At 42.6% G+C, this 19,956-nt stretch overlaps 2 protein-coding genes across 2 annotated transcripts in view; one reads left to right on the top strand and one right to left on the bottom strand.

Annotated features, from left to right (window-relative positions):
• The first annotated feature begins 1,132 nt into the window (after positions 1-1,132).
• SLC46A2 (solute carrier family 46 member 2) lies at positions 1,133-7,149 on the top strand. The gene is made up of 4 exons (XM_042829591.1): positions 1,133-2,855; positions 4,216-4,299; positions 5,701-5,857; positions 6,441-7,149. Exons 1-4 carry the CDS (start codon positions 1,793-1,795, stop codon positions 6,496-6,498), a joined length of 1,362 nt encoding a protein of 453 aa, XP_042685525.1. The 5' UTR covers positions 1,133-1,792; the 3' UTR covers positions 6,499-7,149.
• A 2,693-nt stretch (positions 7,150-9,842) lies between these two features.
• Positions 9,843-19,956, bottom strand: part of SNX30 (sorting nexin family member 30) — a 50,585-nt gene continuing 40,471 nt past the window's right edge. The window contains exons 9-11 of the mRNA XM_042829393.1: positions 19,033-19,119; positions 14,318-14,470; positions 9,843-13,320 (exon numbers count right to left, since the gene is read on the bottom strand). Coding sequence (XP_042685327.1) covers positions 13,261-13,320; positions 14,318-14,470; positions 19,033-19,119 — 300 coding nt within the window. The 3' untranslated portion in view covers positions 9,843-13,260. The remainder of the gene's footprint in view (positions 13,321-14,317; positions 14,471-19,032; positions 19,120-19,956) is intronic.

Genomic DNA, 19,956 nt, shown 5'->3' with positions numbered 1-19,956 from the left:
CCTAAATGTCAGGAGTGTTAGACAAGTAAGCCAGGCAGCCTGTACATACCACCAAGTGCAGAGGGAAATCATCCCTCATTCAAGAACTGAGCAGATCTGCAACTTCTTCAGCCCTGTGCTCATAGAATTCCTCTTCATGACAAGACAACCAATGTCCTACATCAAAGCTACAATGGGATGAAGGCATTTCTCTTTCCCTCCAATATCTGGAAGAAAACTTGGGGCTCCTGGGTTGTAACAAAACATGTCCATGACTCTGGTTGCATGTATTGACTGAACCAGTCCCATTCTGCTGCTGTGGGGCTTTCAGTAAGGCTGCCTGGAATTTCCATCCTCTGGAAGTATTACTGTGTTTGGAGGAAAGGAAGAAAAACTAAAGAAACACCTTCTGCAGAAAATCTGATAAAAAATAAATCAAACATTTGGAGCAAATCATAATGAATTCTGCAGTTGTCTACAACTCTTTTGGTCTGTTTAAAAAAAAAAGTTATAATTCTCTGGTAGCAGCAAATCATTCTAGCAGACAATTCCCCATTCCTTTCTATCTTAGTTCTTGGGATTTTTTTCCTCAAATAGAAACCTAAAACAAAAAGTATTGCACAAGTGGACAAAGGAGTGAAAAAATGCCACTCTTGAGCCACGAGTACACAGGCACTGAGTCAGTGCCACCTGAATCAACACAGAGTGCAGCAGATGGGGATTTTAATGTGGTGTGTGCAATTAATCATTAATTTATTTTTTAAGCCATCACTGTGAATCTTCCCAGAGCAGACTGCTACTCTGCCTGTTATGAATCACTCAGCCAGCACAGGATGAGATCATTATCATTTCACTTAGTGTTTCTAAAGCTGCCAAGCATCCCCTGAGTGTTTCCTGCAGACCCAGAGCGTGGGGCAGCAGCAAAGTGTATGGCTGGCTGCAAGCTGAGAGTCCATGCCAACGCACAGAATGGAAATCTTGGATGGCAGCTGTGTGGCCATCACCAATACCTTGGTAGCATTGGGAATTTCCTCCTCCTTTTGAAAATTCCCATATTTTAAAGTCCAAGGATACAGCACAAGAACTGGGAGGCAGGTTGTGAAAAATAAAGATTTTCTCTTTTCCTTTTTTCTTTTTAGTGTAATTTCCTGCTTGTTTTATTGAAACAACAGTGACATCAGAGGCATGATGTTGCAACAGGGCAAAGGGGAGCAGCTGAGAGCCACAGAGCCAGCATCACATTTGTGTGGATAAAAAGGAAAGGAATGGAGCGAAGAGGAATTCATGAAACACCTGGCAAGACAAGCACTCAGCACTCAGCCTTCTCCTTATCCCTGCCGTCAGGCATGAGCATCATTTCCCTGAGAGCCTTGTGGCTTGTGAAGGATGCCAAAAGAGAAAGAAGAAAAGCAGCAACTACATGGCCATTTTCACTTCCTAAAGTGGGTGACAGAAATTCCCCCCAGGTCATATGATCTTTATTGAAGCTGCACCAGGAAGAGCAGCAGCAGCCAGTGAGTGCAGGGAGTCTCCGTACAAAAGCCTCTGCTGCCTGAGCCAGAGGTCAGAGCAGCACAGGGATGTGCATGCGAATGCACACATACATACCAAAGTGAGGTGCAAACATCCTCCCAGCCAGATTGCCTCTTGCACAACTCCGATTCTGTGCAAACTGGCAGACCTTTTATTTTCCCTCCACCGCTCCACTTCAAGCATGTATCCAGAGCAGGACTTCTGAGAACGCTACTTCCTCCAGCACATCTCTTGGAAAACAGCTCTCCTCTCTCCCTGATTAGAGGTGGCCGTCTGCACCATGGTAGGGATGATGGCAATGAGAACATGGGTTGAGCCGGTGGTCGCAGGCTCCCAGGTGGCCAGTGCCTTCTACGACACAGCGCTGCTGCTGGTGGTGAAGAGCTTCTACAACCAGACCAATTCAACTGTCCCTTCCCATGTACTGGAAGATGCTCAGCAGAAAGCTGTCTCTAATTTTTATATCATCTACAACCTCGTCCTGGGTCTCAGTCCACTGGTGTCAGCCTATGGCTTGTCCATGCTGGGGGACAAGGTGCATCGGAAGATCCCCATCTGTGTCTCGCTTCTTGGCTATTTGGGCTCCAAATCTCTCCTGCTTCTGCTGATTCTGCTGGACTGGCCAATTGAGGTGATGTATGGGGCTGCAGCCATCAATGGGCTGACAGGCGGCTTCACTACATTCTGGGCAGGCATCATGGCTCTGGGATCTCTGGGCTCCTCTGAGAGCAGGAGGTCTCTGCGGCTCATCATTATTGAGATGGTGTATGGCCTTGCGGGCTTTCTGGGAAGCATGGCATCCGGCTACCTCTTTGTTGGCTTCAGCTATCACTATCGAGAGGGCACTGTGCTGGTGAGTTGCAGCACTGCCTGCTATGCTTTCTGTCTCCTTTACAGTGCTTTTGTGCTGATGGTCCCCAGGCCAGCAGCTTCCTGCCCAGACAAAGCCAAGGCTGTAGAGGAGGCTGGCAGCCAGCTACCAGCTCACACAGGAGGAGCAGACAGTGCCCAGCCTTCAGAGAGCAGCAGTCAAACTCCAGTAACACCCTCAAAACTAATCATCAGTATGCTTTTTGTGGCAGCGATCCTCTATGATCTTGCTGTAGTTGGAGCAATGAATGTACTTCCACTCTTCTTGATCAGGAAGCCTTTGAGTTGGAGTGCCGTGGAGATTGGCCACGGCAACGCTGTTGGGTACATGATTTTCATCACCAGCTTCTTGGGGGTACTTGTGTTCTCCAAGTACTTTAAGGACATCACCATGATCATGATCGGAGTGGTGTCATTCAGTGCTGGCATCCTCATCATGGCTTTCGTGCGGTGGACTTTCTTGTTCTACATAGGTGAGTTAAGCTTCCACAAGTGCCCTCTCCCCACACCTCTCTTGTGCAGCATACATCAATATCCAGAGAAAGAACATGCTCATGTCTATGCTCAGTTTAAGCTAGTTAACTTGAAATCTGTGTGTCACTTGGTCATAGTCCAGATCTGAATGGAAGAAAAATGCTCACAATGTGGTAGGGCAGGAACTGTTGCAGGCTACCACTACCAGTCAGACAACACTGTTCCAATAATGTGAAGCACTTGTTTCTCAAGGCATAAGGCTTAAGCCTATGATGGAAGATAATTGTGAAAGATTTCCTGCTAAGTGATCTCCTTAATATGTCATTTATTTTTATTACATTAAGGTTTTTATGACTGATGAGAGAGTTTATACGAAAAACTGGAGCTGCTTTAGCAAATAAAAGATTATGGCAATTTACCATACAAATCTTACACTGTATATAAATGACTAAGGGACAGGTAATAAAATTTGGGGCAAGTTTATTTTGGGTAAGCAGCTTGTCCAGGAAAACAGGAAACCAAAAGCCAAGAAAGTATCCCTGATGACAGTGAAGTGGGTGACTCATACCTGACTAACAGAGCATGGCTTTCTTGCACAGCTTTGGGATCTTTTTTCTTAAAGTGAGGAAAAGATCCGAGAGAAATGGCCTGAAGAATTTTTTCTGTCTGCCTCTACAAGAAAGGAGAAATTGAAAATCAAACAAATTTATTCTAAGAGGAAAGATGGTAGGATATTATTTCTGTACCACGCCAAAAACTGAGCTAAATTTTTACCAGATTTTGTTCACCCACTAGGCAATTAGAGGAAAAAAAGACATAAAATTATGGTTTTAAAAATGCTTGTCTAGTACTAAGTCCATCACCAATGAGTGCTGATAATGGGTTTGCAAGATGCATACTAAGGTGTTGGAGAAACAGCTTAGTTTGCTAAAGGTGGACAGGTCTTCACTCAGGCCAAGCCAGAAGCAGTGCACAGGAGAAAAAGCAGTGTTACTGTCCAGGCTGGGTAGCATAGGGTGCTTTCTCCAATGGCTAGACCTGGATTGTCCAGCTCACTGCCACAAGGAGAATGCTATATGTATACACTGGAACCAGAGGTCAAATCCAAGAGATCACGGCTGGCTCAGGCAAAGTGCCTCTGCCAGCTGGAGCAGTTGGTGGCTTATCCACTGCCACCTGCATGAAGCAAAGGCCTGCATTCCTCTTGCAGATTTTAACCACTTTTGGAGGCTGAGGGTACATGACAAGGCGAAGCAAAGGCCCTGCCCATGCCAGAGGCATGCAGTCTTCAAAAGCAGTGGATGCTGTGAGACAGGAAGCAGGTACTGATAATAACCATATGTATTCACTGTTTTGCAGCTCGAGCAGTGATGCTCTTTGCCCTCATCCCCTTACCAACCATCAGGTCCATGTTGTCCAAGCACATTAAAGGATCATCCTATGGTAAGCATTTCAGTTGCCCCACCAATCAAAAAAACTGTCAAATCCCTCTGTTTGGCAAGTTTTCACTGCAATCTGTGCATTGCATAATAACAGCTGGTACCACAAAAAGGAAGGGAGGAGCAGAGAAACTTGCAGAACAAGCCTGCCATGTCCAAGCTTCTCCTCCCCCACTGCTTCATCATTTATCCACAGAATTTTCAGTACACATTTCAACAGATTACTATCAGTGTGCAGCTGAAAGGCGGGGAAGATAATATCTGAAGTACTGTTCAAAAACAAATGCTCCAGGGGAAACAGAGGGGAAACACGCTGGCCTGAAGCTCAGTGATACTCAGAGTTTATATTTGCCTTCTTCTAGTTTTGGGAATGATGGATTTCTTTCATCTTTTTTTCAGTTACAGTCTCTAAATAAGTCTCCAAACATTTCTTGTCAATCGATTCCTTCAGAACATGAATTAACAAACAAAGGACAGCTTTTACATAAGAAAATGACAGAAGAAGCTATTCCTAATTTTTCTGCTAACATTATATTAGAAAATAGTGCAACGTATGTATTTTACCACACCATACTGGCTGCTACCATCTTCACCCCAGTGACTTGGCTTCAGACACCAGTGGCGTGGTCATGCACACACACACACCTCAGGCCTGTGACTGCATCCTCAAAACACAGCCCATAGTCACACATATTCATTATTTTCCCTTCTGCCGTATGACCACAGCGCTCCAAACTCCTAGGAGCACAAATCACTCTGGTTACCGCGTTGTTTCTTCAGGTGACGGCCACTGGTGCCACACAGGAAAAGGAGGCTGCACAGGCACAGGCTTGGCATAAGGCCCTGAATGTGCTCCTGCTTCGTGCATCCCGGGAGGATCAGACTGCTCCTCTTCCTCCACTTACCACAACAGAAACAGAATGGTGCATTTCACTGAGAATGGCTGCCCTCAAGCAGCTCCAAAGGGGACTCAGTTTCCTCCTCACTACACATCACAGTCACACACAGTTCTCCATTTTATGTATTATTACATTTCAGCCCAATGGATGAGCCTTCTGGCCGATGGCAGGAGCTGATTAAGATCTCTCTTGTCCTGAATACACTGCCTTTTCATACCATATGGAAACGAGCACTTGTTTCCAGTTGCAATTGAGGTTGCAATTTTTCATTGCAAACTAAAATCTAGACTGCTTAAGCAGGCAGCTTTGTCCTGTGCTTTAAGGAAGAGCTTCTTAACCCTGCTCCAGAGCAGTAGCAGATGTAAGTTCGTGCAATCTGGCCCCTGCTAAGCCATGACCACTTCACTTCTCTGTGCAGTGGTTTTGATGATTCACTTGGATGTCGCAGGGAGCTGGCACAGCAGGCTTTTTTCTCCCAGATAACAAACAACATTGCTGTTTTGCAGGTAAGGTGTTTGTCCTGCTGCAGCTGTCCTTAGTCACCACGGGAGTAGTGACATCCACAGCCTACAACAAGATTTACCAAAGCACGCTGAACTGGTACAGCGGCTTCTGCTTTGTTCTGTCTTTCCTGGCTGGCTGCCTGAGTCTCCTCCCTTTAAGGTAGGGAACAGGAATTGCTTTCCCCAAAGGGGCACACTATGTCTTCTACTCGCTTCATGATTCTAGGTCTTAAGTGCACAATACTGATTGGAAAAGGAATTTTTTTTTTAATTGTTGTTTCAAAAGAAAATTGCAAAAATACTGAAAAAAGAAAAACAAAAATTCAGTGGAAGTGGGATGACAAGCACTTGGGAAAGTTCACTGAATCTGACCTGCAAGTGATTCAGCCACTGTTTTCCACCTCCTTTTTGTTTTACGTAATGTGAATTGCTGTAGGAGAAATATTTGGCAGAGTTTAAGAGCTAATAATCCCATGGGACAAAGCCTTTTCACAAATGTAGAGCTAGACAATGAGAAAACAAGAGCAAGCAGAGTGAGGGAATAATCCTACCCAAATTAAAAAATATACATATTTTAAATCCATTACAGATTACTTGCTCATTGTGATCAAAAATAGTAACTTTGAGCATCCCTCAGGTGCTTCTTTCAAAGAGAAATTAAAGGCTCAACAGCAGTCAACAGTTGTCTTGAGAAGGTAGCGTGGTAGCTCTCTAGTAACCTGTGTTTTTGTTGTTCTTTACAGCATTGTGGCCATCAAACAACGTTCAAGCACTGGTTCTTTTCAGATTCCAACCAAGTGACAGAAACTGTACCATCTAACACATTTTTTAGTCTCGATCAGTTCTTTGAGGAGGTGGAAGGTCTGCCAAGCAACTGCCCCTACAGTTAGCTTAATTACAAGAAGCATCTAATCTACGTCTTCACCTCACAGCATGCCGCACTGTCTGCCACTGAGCTCACCCAGTACAAAGAAGTTTGCCTTGTTACTTCTGCAGTACATCATCATGCAGAGTGATGTGCACTGGCTGTAGGTCACTATCAGTGTTGTGAACATCTTTTCATTCTAGGTACTTAGCAATAGTGCAGACGGACAAGAACAGGGCAGAAATGAGAGGTGTGTTTCCACGCACATCAACCAATTTAAAAGGGAAAAGCAGTGGAACAGCCATGTTCTCCATTATTTTCGTCTTGTCCTTCAAGTCTGAAACCTCAGAGCAGTTCTGTGACTTTGGCTTACATGGCTGAGGTCCAGAAGCAGCACACTGGGAGTGCACAGTGGTCAGCAGGACGAGACTAGCTTCTAACATACTACAGTCAAGAGTAAAGATAGCTGATGTTATGAAAAAAAATACAGAAATGCCATTGTATTTAAAAAAAAAAACAAAAAACCACCAAGATTAAGGTACATTTTTTGTAATCTCTACAATAAAACATTTCTTAATACATGTTCACGTTCCTCTTTTCTGGGAGATTGCCATGGTAGTGCATTAACAGAGTTTATGGGAAGACACCTATGACTCAGAACTGGCATTTCATCCCCAGCACCAGGATGTTCTTGTAGCAGGTTAAGAAATGGGCAAGTGAAGGTCACCATCCCTACAGGTTTTGTGGAGGTGGAGGGCAGACAGTGCCAGGTAGCAGTCATCTTGTAAGCCCAGCCTCGTGCTGGGCCACGTTCCAGCTGAAAGGAACCCCATGCAATGTGCCAGTTCTCTTGAGATGTTATCAGCTAAATCCAAACAAGTTTCAGAAGACTGGCATGCACTGTAAAGATCAGCATTTAGACTCATTTCCACTCAAATGCTAATTGACTTAACAAGAATTAACTGGCTTCCAGGCTCCTAGACTATGTACAGACAACTAAAAAGCTCTTCAGCACCTGTAATAGCCAGGAGGTAAGGCAGGCAGCCCCAGTTTGAGACAGGGATGTGGCAAGCAGAAATTGATTACTCACTAAGCAGCTCTCCCATTCTAAGCAAGTTGCTGCCATCCCTGTCCCACCATCGCCAGCCCTCAGAGCCTTGCCACAGCTACAGCCTTTGCTTTCAGGTTGTAGCAGTTAACCATGGCAGCAGCCAGCTGATACTCGGTTAAATCAGCAATAGAATAAACTTTTACAGGAAAAAAGTTTCTGCAGTAGGGTAATAGGCTGCCTAGTAAAGAAAGTGCACACATCACATTTCAGTGGTGAAGGTGACAAAAAATGAAACATTGAATTCTTTGTAAAGGAGTCCTTTTAAATCTATTTATTGGTTCATTCCATCACACTGAGGTAAACAAACAGTGTATTTAAAAAATGTACACACTGATAGGGAACTACAAACAATTTTACCTCAAAGTGTTTCTCTCCATCAATACTAGTTCCATAGTAAACAATGAACAAAATACAAGAGCTGCTCTGAAAGTAATGCCTCCTATTTTATGATGATGGCAGATAATGTCAGAGGCAGATATTGGTGGTATGCAGTTGAATTTGAACCTTCCCACCAGCATCCCATTGCATTTTGTTGCCATGTTACAGATGGCAACAGAGGGCCACTCTGACAAAATAGTGTCTGACGTGGACGTGTGGATAAAGCTGAGGTGTGATCTGCATTGCTCTGTGAGGAAATAACTGTACTCACCGACATTCATCACTGCTCACTGAACGTTGATTTAGGACAAACAGTGGACGTGAGCACAGTGAGGCAGTGGGTGGTGGGTGTGTTTCAGCAGTAGTGATAGCACACCGTATCTGCTGGTATAGATTTTTATGAGCACAGCACGCAGGCTTTTGTTCACCACTGATGAAAATGCACAGCTAGTGATGGCGACTGTGTTGAAAAACAACATTTTGTAGCTGAGAATTTGTCCTACCAAACAGCGTTATTGTTCTCTTTGTATTTGTTGTCGTTTCCATGGAATTAAATAGGAGGTATCACTTTCAGAGCAACCTACGTATACCTATACAGAGATATATGAGAAAGAATAGGAACATGCCATCACCGTAAGTCAAGACAACATTTCATAACCTGTGAGTCTGAACAAGAGCTGTCAGAGTTGGTTGAACACAAGACAAGAGCACTGCTCTGTGTTTCGCACTATCAAATTCACACAGATTAATCTTCTCATTGCTTCCACTGTGGTTTTTTTTGGTGGTATGGCAGTGACCCTAGGATGCAAACTGAATGGTTTTCAGTGCATGGACTTACACACAGGTTGGAAGTACTGCAGTCCTTGTCATCATCACTGACACTTTGAAGAAGAGGAGGGGAACCAGGCCAGAGCTAGCTTACCTTCCTCTGCTGGCCAGAGTCTGCACATTTTAAGGAGCAACAGACAGACGTGCACAAAGGAAAGCAGAACAAGAACCTTTATTTTCCTCTTTTATTTTCATGCAACTGTGTGTATGAAGGCTTCAGAAGCAATTCCCAACTCATGGTCCACCAGAGCATCCACATAAGACAGAAACCCTCCAGGAGTTTAGAAAAGCTTCAGCAGAAACTCAGAGCAGCCCTGGTTGAAAAACTGTATACAAGCCAACAGTATCCTGGGCTGCATCAATAGATGGGAGGACTGCACCCAACACTAGGGACCCAAGCACAAGGCAAGTTTGCAGCTGCCGGAAGGGGTCCAGAGAAGGGCCACAAAGATATTAGAGGACTGGAGCATCTCTGCTATGAGGAAAGGCTGAGCGAGCTGGGCTTATTCAGCCTGGAGAAGAGAAGGCTCTGAAGAGACTTCATTGCGGCATTCCAATACCTGACAGGTGCTTATGAAGATGAGGGAGAATGACTTTTTACATGGTCTAACAGTGATGAGGGACTAAGGTCTTAAACTAATAGAGGGGTGACTTAGACTTGGCATGCAGAAGAAATTACTCAGAGGGTGGTGAGGCACTGGAACAGGCTGCCCTGAGAGCCTGTGCATGCCCCATCCCTGGAGGTGCTGCTCCACCTCTAGAGGTACTCAAGGCCAGGCTAGATGGGGCCCTGGGCAGCCTGACCTGGTGGGGCAACCTGTCTCTGTACAGCAGGCATCCGGAACTCTGTAGACTTCTAAATCCTTTTCAACCCAACCATTCTAGGATTCTCGTAAGTTTCTTCCTATGACTTAGACCACTATAGTCTTAGCACAAGTGCAACAAAAAGCCAAGCAGACACTCTGAAGAATCCACAGTTTATTCTTTGATAACATTTATGACTGAACAGCTAACACTTATCAACATTTTGTTTTTCAACGGATGCCTGAAAAAGCCATGAGATGTTTCAACAATTGTTTATTGCAAGAGTCAGTACCTGATAAAAACATGTATGAACAATGCATGGCTCCTTACTGAGTACAAAAAACAATATCTCAGTGCTTGCTTTATTGTGCTGGTGCCAGGTGAGAGAAGGAACAAACATTCTAGAGGTTCTGTAGGAGTAACCAGGACAGCAGTGAATTTTACATCCTCTGAGACAGGTCTTGCTCTGGTTGCAGATGATGAAGGAAGCTAGGCTGACCTAAGAGCTGTTGAGAATGACTCAACTTATGTGGGCTCACTGGAAAGGTGCAGCCACTTTTGACACTATTTCAGTGCAAGCACAGAAGGTGACCATAAGTGACTGAACACTCAGGAAGTTACTCAAAGACTAAGCTCCTGCCTTCCTCCAGTTTCCCTTTCCCAGCATCTCACTTTTTTCACAATCAGGTTTGGGTCCTCCTAAGAAAGAGACATCCATCATATAAAGGACTACAGGCCATGCCAATTTTACTAACAGTTCAGATCTCAACCTCTCACTAACAGTAGTGAAATAAGTAAACTACATCTTTAAGAAGTCTCCTGCTATTTTGTTCTCCCTGCTTGCACTTCTTCCCCAAACATCACACAGCTACCCAGTGGTTTACAATATCAGCTCTTTCTTTCATAGAGCCTCTGTAGTAGTCCAGGGGAGCTAGGAGGTCCACCACTACACACCCTTCTTACACTGCAGCAACTCTTGCAGAAGAGGTCTTCTTATGAATGTTAAGTTTCACTTCCCCTGCAGGGTCAGAGGTTTTCATTTTCTAGATAATAAAAAAATCCTGGTACCACAGAAATCCGGGATCACAACCTGAAGTTACAGCCTTTCCTCCAAATTAGCTTATAGGTGCTACAGAGCCACACGTTCTGTGTAGGAAAGGTACACCCACCTTTTAACAGCTGAATCAGAATTGGATTTATCTGAAATAAAAATATGCTTTGACTATGTAGCTGTTTAGAAACCAAGCAGTGGCATCAAGCTTAGAAAAGTTTAAGCTGATCTTGAACCACTCCAGCAGTAAGTTACTCAGACTTGACTTGGAACTCCCCACTGCCTCTTGCACTTATGAATGGCTGTGATGCCCACCACTGAACACCCCAGAACTGAGCCCCACCTCAGTGTGGCACAACACTGAATGGGAACAGAATGCCAGTGTTGTAAGGTATCAGACAGAACTTAACGCAGCAAAACAGCATCCTTTCCACTCATCCTGCACATTCCCGATGAGGTGAAAGAAAGAACATCTAAATACTATTTCCAATGTTGCTTTGCTTGACTTCCAGTGATGTTTCATAGTGAACTAAAAATCTTCATTTACCACACAGGCACCAGCTCAAAAAAGCATGATAATCTGTTTGTGGGAAATAGAGAAGACAAGAATTGACTGTAACCCCGAAGGTCAAACTGTACAAAGTTTATGCACTTAGAAGCTTATTTTGGAGGGGAAAGACAAAGGAAGACACTAGACTTCTCTTCAAGTACTCCCTTCAAACAGCAAACATTGTTAGTTGTTCCAAACCCAACAACAACCTCAAGATGTTAATCCACCTAAGTGTATGTTGATAAACTGTGAACTTAAACCAGAAAGCAGCTCGTTTAGTACCACAGAACTGCCAATGGAGGTTAAATCAAAAAAGGAAAACTCATTTAAACCAATTAACGTGTCTTAAAAACTTGACTTTTGCATCTGGAGAGTATAATTTCATTAGCCTGACAGCTACTATCTTGACTGTTGCTATGCAGGCCACAATAGCCACTGCAGGGGTGGGGGTCAGATATATTTGGTGCTTAGGAGTCCAAATCTGTGTTCTCCTGTCAGGTACCAATCTGAAGTTGCATCAACCCAGTTATCCTTCAGATTCTTTGCAAGAATGTTGCCAGAGACCAAGTGATCACTCAAGCTTAGCAGTAAGCACTCAATGTTTTTTTTTCCCCAAATCCCAGAATTTCACTGATATTAATCCCAAGACTCCTCGCTTTGAATGGATAAAGAGGGTTTATCCACATGCTGTTAAACCGTGACTCTGATTCTCATCATGGCAGCATCCCTTTTACTAAGGCTATCAACACCAAACAGGCATTTAATTGAGGCTGGACTGCAGGAGAAAAGAAAAGGGATTTGCAGAAGCAGCTACATTGCTAAAGGCCAAAAGAAACTACTAAAAAATAGATTTGTACCAGAATAGGTCTTAAAACACTTGCCACGGGGTTCAGCAGAGATAGGCATGGACACTATGTGTACCTATTAAGCCTCACTGACTTGTTTAAGGCAAGTTTCACACATACCCAATGATGCTTGGTATGGTCAAGCATTTCACACTTTTTGGCTTTTTAGTTGCAACTGCAAAACAAACAAAAATAGGGAGAGAGTTCTACCATTACCACAGCAGGCACCTTAACTGATTATTAATGAAAAGGCTCTAGATGAGGAAAAAAAAGCCCAAACAGAAAACAAGGCATGGATCAAGAGAATTCTGCCATACATATTTCAGAGCAAGTTTTAGAAAAAATACACTGAAAACTCACACTTGCTTCCAACCTTCCCCGTGGACACCCGGGATGATTTTGATCCCCAACTCGGTCACAAGTACACTTCAGCCAACTGACATTACTTCATAATCACCAAGGTAAACAAAGATATTTAGTATGAACCAACAGCATGCTACACTCACGAAAAAAACACAGTTCATGCTTGTATCACAGGCTATGTGTAGGTAGTGTCAGTATGCTCTGCCTAGGACCAGCCCAACTCCCACACAAGAAACTCTCCAGAAGGCATTTTAGCCAGTGGGAGCATACAGGTGGTAGCAAAACAGGAGATTTTCACTTCCAGTCTTCCCCTCTCCATCCAAAAAAAAAAAAAAAAAAAAAAAAAAAGAGGGGTTGGTTAGGAAATAATTATATTTTTAGCAAACAAAACAGAACAGTAATAAAGATGTCATTTTGGCACCTTGCAGGTAGAGTTTTATTTTCATCTTTTTAGTGTTCTACTCATCAGTTCCTTCCAGGCTAAAGAGGTAAGTTTTATCAAGATCCCCATGCACTTTCACTATAAGCCCCATGTCACTCCATAGGATAGAGAAGGAACCATTCAAGATAACTCAAAAAGATGAAACATACCCCAGTTTAAACAGAAAATGAGGAAAAAGTCAAATAGTCTTCAGAGGGTCTGTTCCAGCCTGGGCACAGCCGGCATCTCTCTCAGTTGACAAAAAAAAGAAAAGAGACCTTCATGGAGTTCCAGTATGTCTAGTGGTACTGAGCACAGAAGTGCCAGACTGTCCATGAAAGTACTTCTTATTTGGTCTCTGGCTTGTCTTGCAATAGTGGTATAATTGACTCCCATGCTGTAAGGCACTGAAGAAAGAAAGAAATTCATTAAAAAATGAATTGTATATCAGCTCTTGTAATTCTTGAACCACCCTCCCAGACTGACAGAATGGAAGTTCAGAAAAGCTAGCAGGGTTCTTTACACTTGTTGGTCTTCCTTAATAATGTAAGAAAGAATTCAGGAAGAATAGCTGTTGTTTTCAAACAAAGAAATCAAATTAAAGCTTTCCAAAATCATCTGCTGGGACAAGCTATTAAGAATGCATCAGAATACCTACGATTTTCAAGTATCAGCTAGATTCTTCTTAACTGAAGGACACAGCCTGCAGCTAGGCAGTCAAACTTCTTCTTGTCCAAGTTCATGTTTGTGATGTGACTGTGGGAGAGGACTAGTCTGGACACAGCAGCCACTATTATAGCAGCATGCTCTCAACGCTATTTGAAAAAGGTACATACTACAGACACACAGTGTACCCACTACACCTCAGGGACTTCCCCACACGGCATGTGAGTAACTGGTTACTTCAAAGAATGGCTTAAGTTGAAAGGGTACCTTAAAATTCATTTAGGTTCAATACCCACACAGTGGGCAGGGATTATCCTCCACCAGACCAGGCTGCTCAGGGCTCCATCCAACGTGGCCCTGAAGGCCTTCAGGGATGGGGCATACACAACACATGTTTTTGGACTCTTCCTTCACCACTAGCAAGTAGAAAGAAAACTACTACTTCAGCTCAGCAATTTGTTCAATTCAAGAATCCAAGATAGACAAGCATCGAAAGATGAAGTTAAAAGAATGTCTTGCAGAGAGACAACTAGTCTCACGTGGATCACTTGAGCATGGCCAACAACTCAGCAGGCTACACTAAGCTGCTGACAAAGAGCAGCTTCCATAGCACTGAAGAATTAAGATGTTCAAGTTCTTTACTGTAAAATGGCATAAACATTTCCTGAAGAATAACCACCATCTTGGAGGACAAATGACTACCTTCACTCCTGCCAGTGCTACAACAATGTCACATACCTTCTCGTAGTACTGGATGTTTTTATCTGCCATTCCCATCAGTAGCTGCCTAAAGTCCTGCCGCTTGTTGTTCTGCCATCTCTCCATATCTGCTTTCAGATCAGCATTAAAACATTCTACTCGGTCTTGGCATTTCTCAACATCTGTGGGTACCTGCAAAAAAAAAAAAAATTAATTAAAAAAAAAAAAAAAATCAAGATTGATACTGTTGTTCAGAGTGCTAGATGGTAGAGAAGCTTGAATCCCACTGAGCCAAAGCTATAGAGGAAAGGCAGTGACCCTGAATGAACTCAGCTATGGCTGCAGGAAGAAGACCCATTAATATTTCAGGGAGGAGACAGGACTTTTTAATTTGTTCTTTTCTATATTCAGGTGATGGGCATGCTATCATCTCCATACGTGGCATAAAGTGGAAGAGCTTCCTAGAAGCATGAAGAGGAAATACGCATATGTGCTGAGTGCTGAGGCTCAGTTCCTAGCTCTCAAACTGATCAGACTGACCACCGCTCCACAGCAAGCTTTCTCTCCTTCATCCTATTTACAGCTGCACCAGACATTTCCTAATTTTCACCAGTGAAACAACAAACATCCAGGTTTGCCCAAAGGACCAAATGACATGTTTTGGTGTTATATTTTGACCACAATAAACAGTAGTGATCAGCTCTGTCTGCAGAAAAAAAATTCTAGTCCTCTAGCTTTAACCTTACAGGCTACCTAAAAAAAAAAAGTAAACGCAAAGTGTTGATCATAAGACAAAAGAAATTAAAGGCAATAACTCGTGGGCCAAGTAAATTCATTTGGGCCAACAATGGACATGTCGTCATGCATAAGCAATGTGAGAAACGCTGAAGGATAGCCCATTGCAGGTCTACAAGGAGACTGAAAAAGATTATAACACTACTCATCAACTCAAGAAGCAAGCTAGGACAAAGAATCTGGCATTTTTTGTTTATGATTTAGATGAAAATGCTATATACACTATCAGACAACTACAGGAACAATTCACAAATAGTGCCTCAAGCAGAAAAAACATGAACATCATTCTCTTCCTTCTCCCTGTGATTTGTGGTCTACACAAACAGTAATATATGCACAATAAGCCCAAGACATGAGACGAGGAAACTCCTGAGCAGTGGCACCAATGTGATAAGTGGATTTCCTCTCTGGGAGCTGTGAATTGCACAAAGGGCAGAAACAAGAATATCTGCAGAAGTCTTCAGGAAATTCCTTTTATTTTATTTCTGTTCTTTGTGGGTACTTTACAACCACTTTGCAGTTGGCAAGGCACATATCTAAGCAGAAACATACGATCCTTGTTGTTCTCCACAATGCAGTTAGGGACACTCAGTGAAGTACTCCATAGGCTAGCAGTCAGAGAAAGCCCTGCATCTGGGCTCCAGTATAGCTCTGCGAGACACAAGGGAGCACCTCTTTGATGTTCATGAGGTTTGAGTAACCCTTCATTCACACAACTGGATTTATATTACAAGCAACTCCATGGCCGGTAGCTACGTAGTTCTTCTACTTTCTCTGATCACTATGCTTCTGGCACTGAATCCAGTCTGCTAAAACAACGAAGACCTCACAGGCTTCAGACAAGACCTTGCAAGATAGTTGGCTGGAAGGTTTAGAGGATGCTCCTCCTGAAATAAGCATGTCTCTCATCATTTTCAATAATGCTGTTACTTTAATAGGAAAGGCATAACTGTCAAGAGAGTCATTCATTCTGGAAGCAAAACCATATAACAGTACCCAAATCAATTCAGTTTCTAAATGCTCACTAGCTTCTTGCTTCTGCCGGGATCCAAAACCACAATGAAGATCTAAAAGAAAGCATTCTTTCCCATAGACAGTTCTCCACCAGGTTGAAAGGACTGTACGTACAGAGAGCTACAGTAACAATCCAGTGATCAGAAAATGGATTATGTATGCTCTCATTGAGAAACTATAGCAATGAACTCCAATTAGGTTTCCACAGGCTTCCTGAAGCATCCACATACACACCGTTCTTATTCAAGAGTGTAAATGTATGTATATGGTATTTTCACTTTTCCTGCTCTTTGGAAATACACACTGTTACAAATTTCACCACAATCACCCTTCAAACACACACAATCACTTTTCACTTCAAAGTCGGTGCTGCCATATTCGCTGTTCCGACACTACAAATCCTTGAGACAGACAGAGCTAGGTTATTAGAAGTGGATTTCATCTTCCTAAAAGAAAGTGTCTGTGCTTCACTACCTGAGTTGAATTACTCAGAAAAACAAGCCAAAGCAAGCAGCACTTCTCCATTGTATTCTGCTTATTAACAGAAAAGCTGAAGACTCTGCACTGTTCCTCTAATGTTAAACACCACACACACAGAAGAAGTTACACAGTGCTTTTGCTGGAAACTTGATCATTCTGAGCAATATTTCCTGACAGTCATTCATAGCAGCCCTAAAAGCCTTCTGTATTTACAGTCCATGGAGTTTTAAGCTGATTTGAGAACCACATAGTGACATCAGTGGAGTCCTGTGAAGACAGTCTGATTATGCATACTGTGAGTCCCAGAACGCCCTCCTCTGGAAGAAGTTAACAAGCATGACAAAAACATAGCTTTGTTTGGGTTTGTTTTGTGGCTTTTTGTTTGTTTGTTTGTTTTGGTTTAGTTCATTTGTTTTAAGGTAACTTCTGCCAATCAGTCAAATATACTGAAAGGAACATAAATGCCAATATGATATCCACTGCATAAGCTAGCTTGTTAGTATTCTGTCTGCTAATAATTTGTAGGAAGTTACAGCCAGGATAACTCGCTAAATGTAAGATGTATTGCTACCAACTGCTCTAACTTATCAGTTCTTATAGATAAGGACATTCCACTCATGCTGGAAAGAATCTAGAAGTTGTGTGCTAGTATTTTATGAACACACAAGGGATTGTATCTTTTTTTTTTTTCCACCTTCCCCTTTTATATGCTATAAAGATCTTAACATTAAGAAAAAAGGTACAAGGAGTTACCAAAAGATACGATTATGATACTTTGGACAGGAAATGTAAGAATTCAAAAAATTCTTGAAGACTGCTATTTAAATGTTTCACCTTGCACAATAATCCTAGCAAGACATGAGCTTCAAAAACCTTTTAGTAGGTGAGAGATTAGCAAAATTCAGCAGCTCTGCTATATCAGGATCATGACAGAAATCAGTACCTCGTATCCTCAAATGGCTTACTGGATGTGCCAGATTTAGTGCCATCCACACAACAGGTTAGAATACCTACACATACAAAACTACACTTCAGAAGTAACAGTAATACACACGAATCAGCAGTGGGGCTGATAGAAGATCAGAATAGAAGAGCACAAGGTACTCAAGCCATCCTGCTATCACTTTTGCCAGAGTCTATGACAGATACAGGTTGAGGATTGGAAAAAAGGGTTGCTTTTCCACAATCTGTACCCTTCAGTTTCAAAATTAGATTAAAGACTTGAGCCTCCTTTAACATTATTATACAGTATCTGTAATATTAGAATTCATTCCTCAGTTTTTAACAGAAAGGTGGAGGAGAGCCAAAAAACTCAGGCAAAAGAGGGGACAAAACCTGTTTTCATTGTTGGTCAAAGTAACACTGATGTAAGATACACCTCCTGCACTACTCTTCATGCAGAAAGCAGGTGGCAGCATAAGCACACAAGTTTAAAATCACAGAATCTCAGAATCACTCAGGTTGGAAAAGACCTTAAGGATCACGGAGTCCAACACAACCTAACCACACTACCCTAACCCTAACAGCCCTCTGCTAAATCATGTCCCTGAGCACCACATCCGACTGCGCATGTGTTTTTAAACACATGCAGGGATGGTGACTCAACCACCTCCCTGGGGAGCCTACTGCAGTACTTCAAAAACCCTTTCTGTCAAGAAGTTTCTCCTGATATCCAACCTAAACTTACTAACCTTGATGCCATCTGCCCTCATCCTGTCACCTGTCACCAGCAAGAAGAGACCAATCCTGCTCTCGCTGTAAGCACCTTTCAGATATTGGAACAGAGCAGTAAGATCTCTCCTCAGCCTCCTTTTCCCCAGACTAAACAGCCCCAGTTCCTTCAGTCTTTTGTCATAGGCCATATCCTCCAAGCCCTTCATCCAGCCTTGCTGCCCTTCTTTGGACCTGCACCAGCATCTCAATGTCATTTCTGTACTGAGGTGCCCAAAGCTGAACGCAGCACATGAGATGGGGCCTCACCAGTGCCAAGTCCCACCCAAAACCTGTCACCCGGTGAACCCTGCTGCCTAAGTTCAGCATCACAAGGGAAGATATCCCTAGTGGAAGGAGCAAAACAGGAGTCATATGATGTAACTGGCATCAGTGATGGCAGTGTCTAGGAACTTGATTCAGCAACCATAGACCAAAATCACCAGAAGCTGCTTAGTTACCATAATTTAAAGCCATAGCTACTGAGTAGTCCAACTAGATGCTCCAACACAGGTCAGAGCCACCCTTCTCTAAATGGTGGGAAATCAGTAATAAGAGATGTTGCTAGACAAGGTTAAATGCGTTTGTACCTAGGCCTTCATTTTGCACCAGCTTACCAAACTCTTGCTCTTCTCCAAAGTGTTTATACTGCAGAGAGAAAGCCAGACCCAGAAAAAGCAAGCTCTATTTTTTTACTGTTATCAGAAAGCAGTGGAAGTGCAGGTTGATTCTGAAGAATAATTTCAAGTGCTAACCTTTGGACGGTCTTCTTTTTTCAAGGCTACTGCTTCCAGTTTTGCTTCATACTCTGCTTGAACTTGGTCTCTCTTCTTCAATACATTCTATGGGCAAGAGAAAAGACAATTGTGAGAAGCATGTTCTTGCTTATTTTCCCCTTCCCATCTGTAAGAAACTGCAGTGTTACAGCTGAAGTGATAACTCAGTCCTAAGTCTGCCTTTTTGTATGTTGTCCTGTTTTACAATATTTAGAAAGTAGCTTTTAAAAATAAAGAGGTTTTTCTTTTCCAGAAATTAGAGGGTCAGATAAAAACCTCAACTTTCATAAAAAGATGCAGTTTGGGTATTTTGTTTTGCTGTTTTTAATAATAAAAGAATTAACCTTATGAAAAGCATGTTTTATGTGAAAGAACTGAACCTACCCATGTGACTTTTGTGTGGTAAACGTTTTACAGACAGGCTTCCCAGAACTGAGAACAAAAGAGTCTATTCTTCTGTTTTACTATATCTACAAGCCAAGTTCTTTGCTACAGCTGTGTTATAGGCTTACAGTATAAAAACAACAAATAGAAATTAGTCTTATTAAGAGTACAGACTACTGAAAAGTTGTAACGTATAAATCTGGCCAAAATGTACGCACCTTATACCTACTAATCATCACCTTCTCCCTCCTCCTACCTAAGGACACCACTGCAGTTATTCTGAAGAACTCCATTCTGTGTGAAGGAGTAACTATTGCAGCTAGAGGCAAGAGATGTTGCAATCATTACTCTTTCAAGCCTCAGCCCATGATATCTGAAAAGACTCTCCATTCACAAATTTACTTCTGGCTTAGGTAAAAATAAACAAATAAATAAACAAAAAAGGAACAGGACAGCACACATGCTGTTTTATCAGTCATGCTTGCTTGGAAAAATCATGACATACCCTTGCATTTCACA

Source organism: Centrocercus urophasianus, unplaced genomic scaffold (assembly GCF_019232065.1).
Source record: "Centrocercus urophasianus isolate 14NV4802_14NV808 unplaced genomic scaffold, USGS_Curo_1.0 seq_31, whole genome shotgun sequence".
Lineage (NCBI taxonomy): Eukaryota > Metazoa > Chordata > Aves > Galliformes > Phasianidae > Centrocercus > Centrocercus urophasianus.
This window is presented reverse-complemented; position numbering and strand designations above follow the sequence as displayed.

Bases quoted from the DNA above. Each gene is read 5' to 3' on its own strand.
- SLC46A2 (XM_042829591.1), top strand. From the start codon at position 1,793: ATGGTAGGGATGATGGCAATGAGAACATGGGTTGAGCCGGTGGTCGCA. The intron at 2,856-4,215 runs GTGAGTTAAGCT...ACTGTTTTGCAG, and splicing joins GACTTTCTTGTTCTACATAG to CTCGAGCAGTGATGCTCTTT. The intron at 4,300-5,700 runs GTAAGCATTTCA...GCTGTTTTGCAG, and splicing joins CATTAAAGGATCATCCTATG to GTAAGGTGTTTGTCCTGCTG.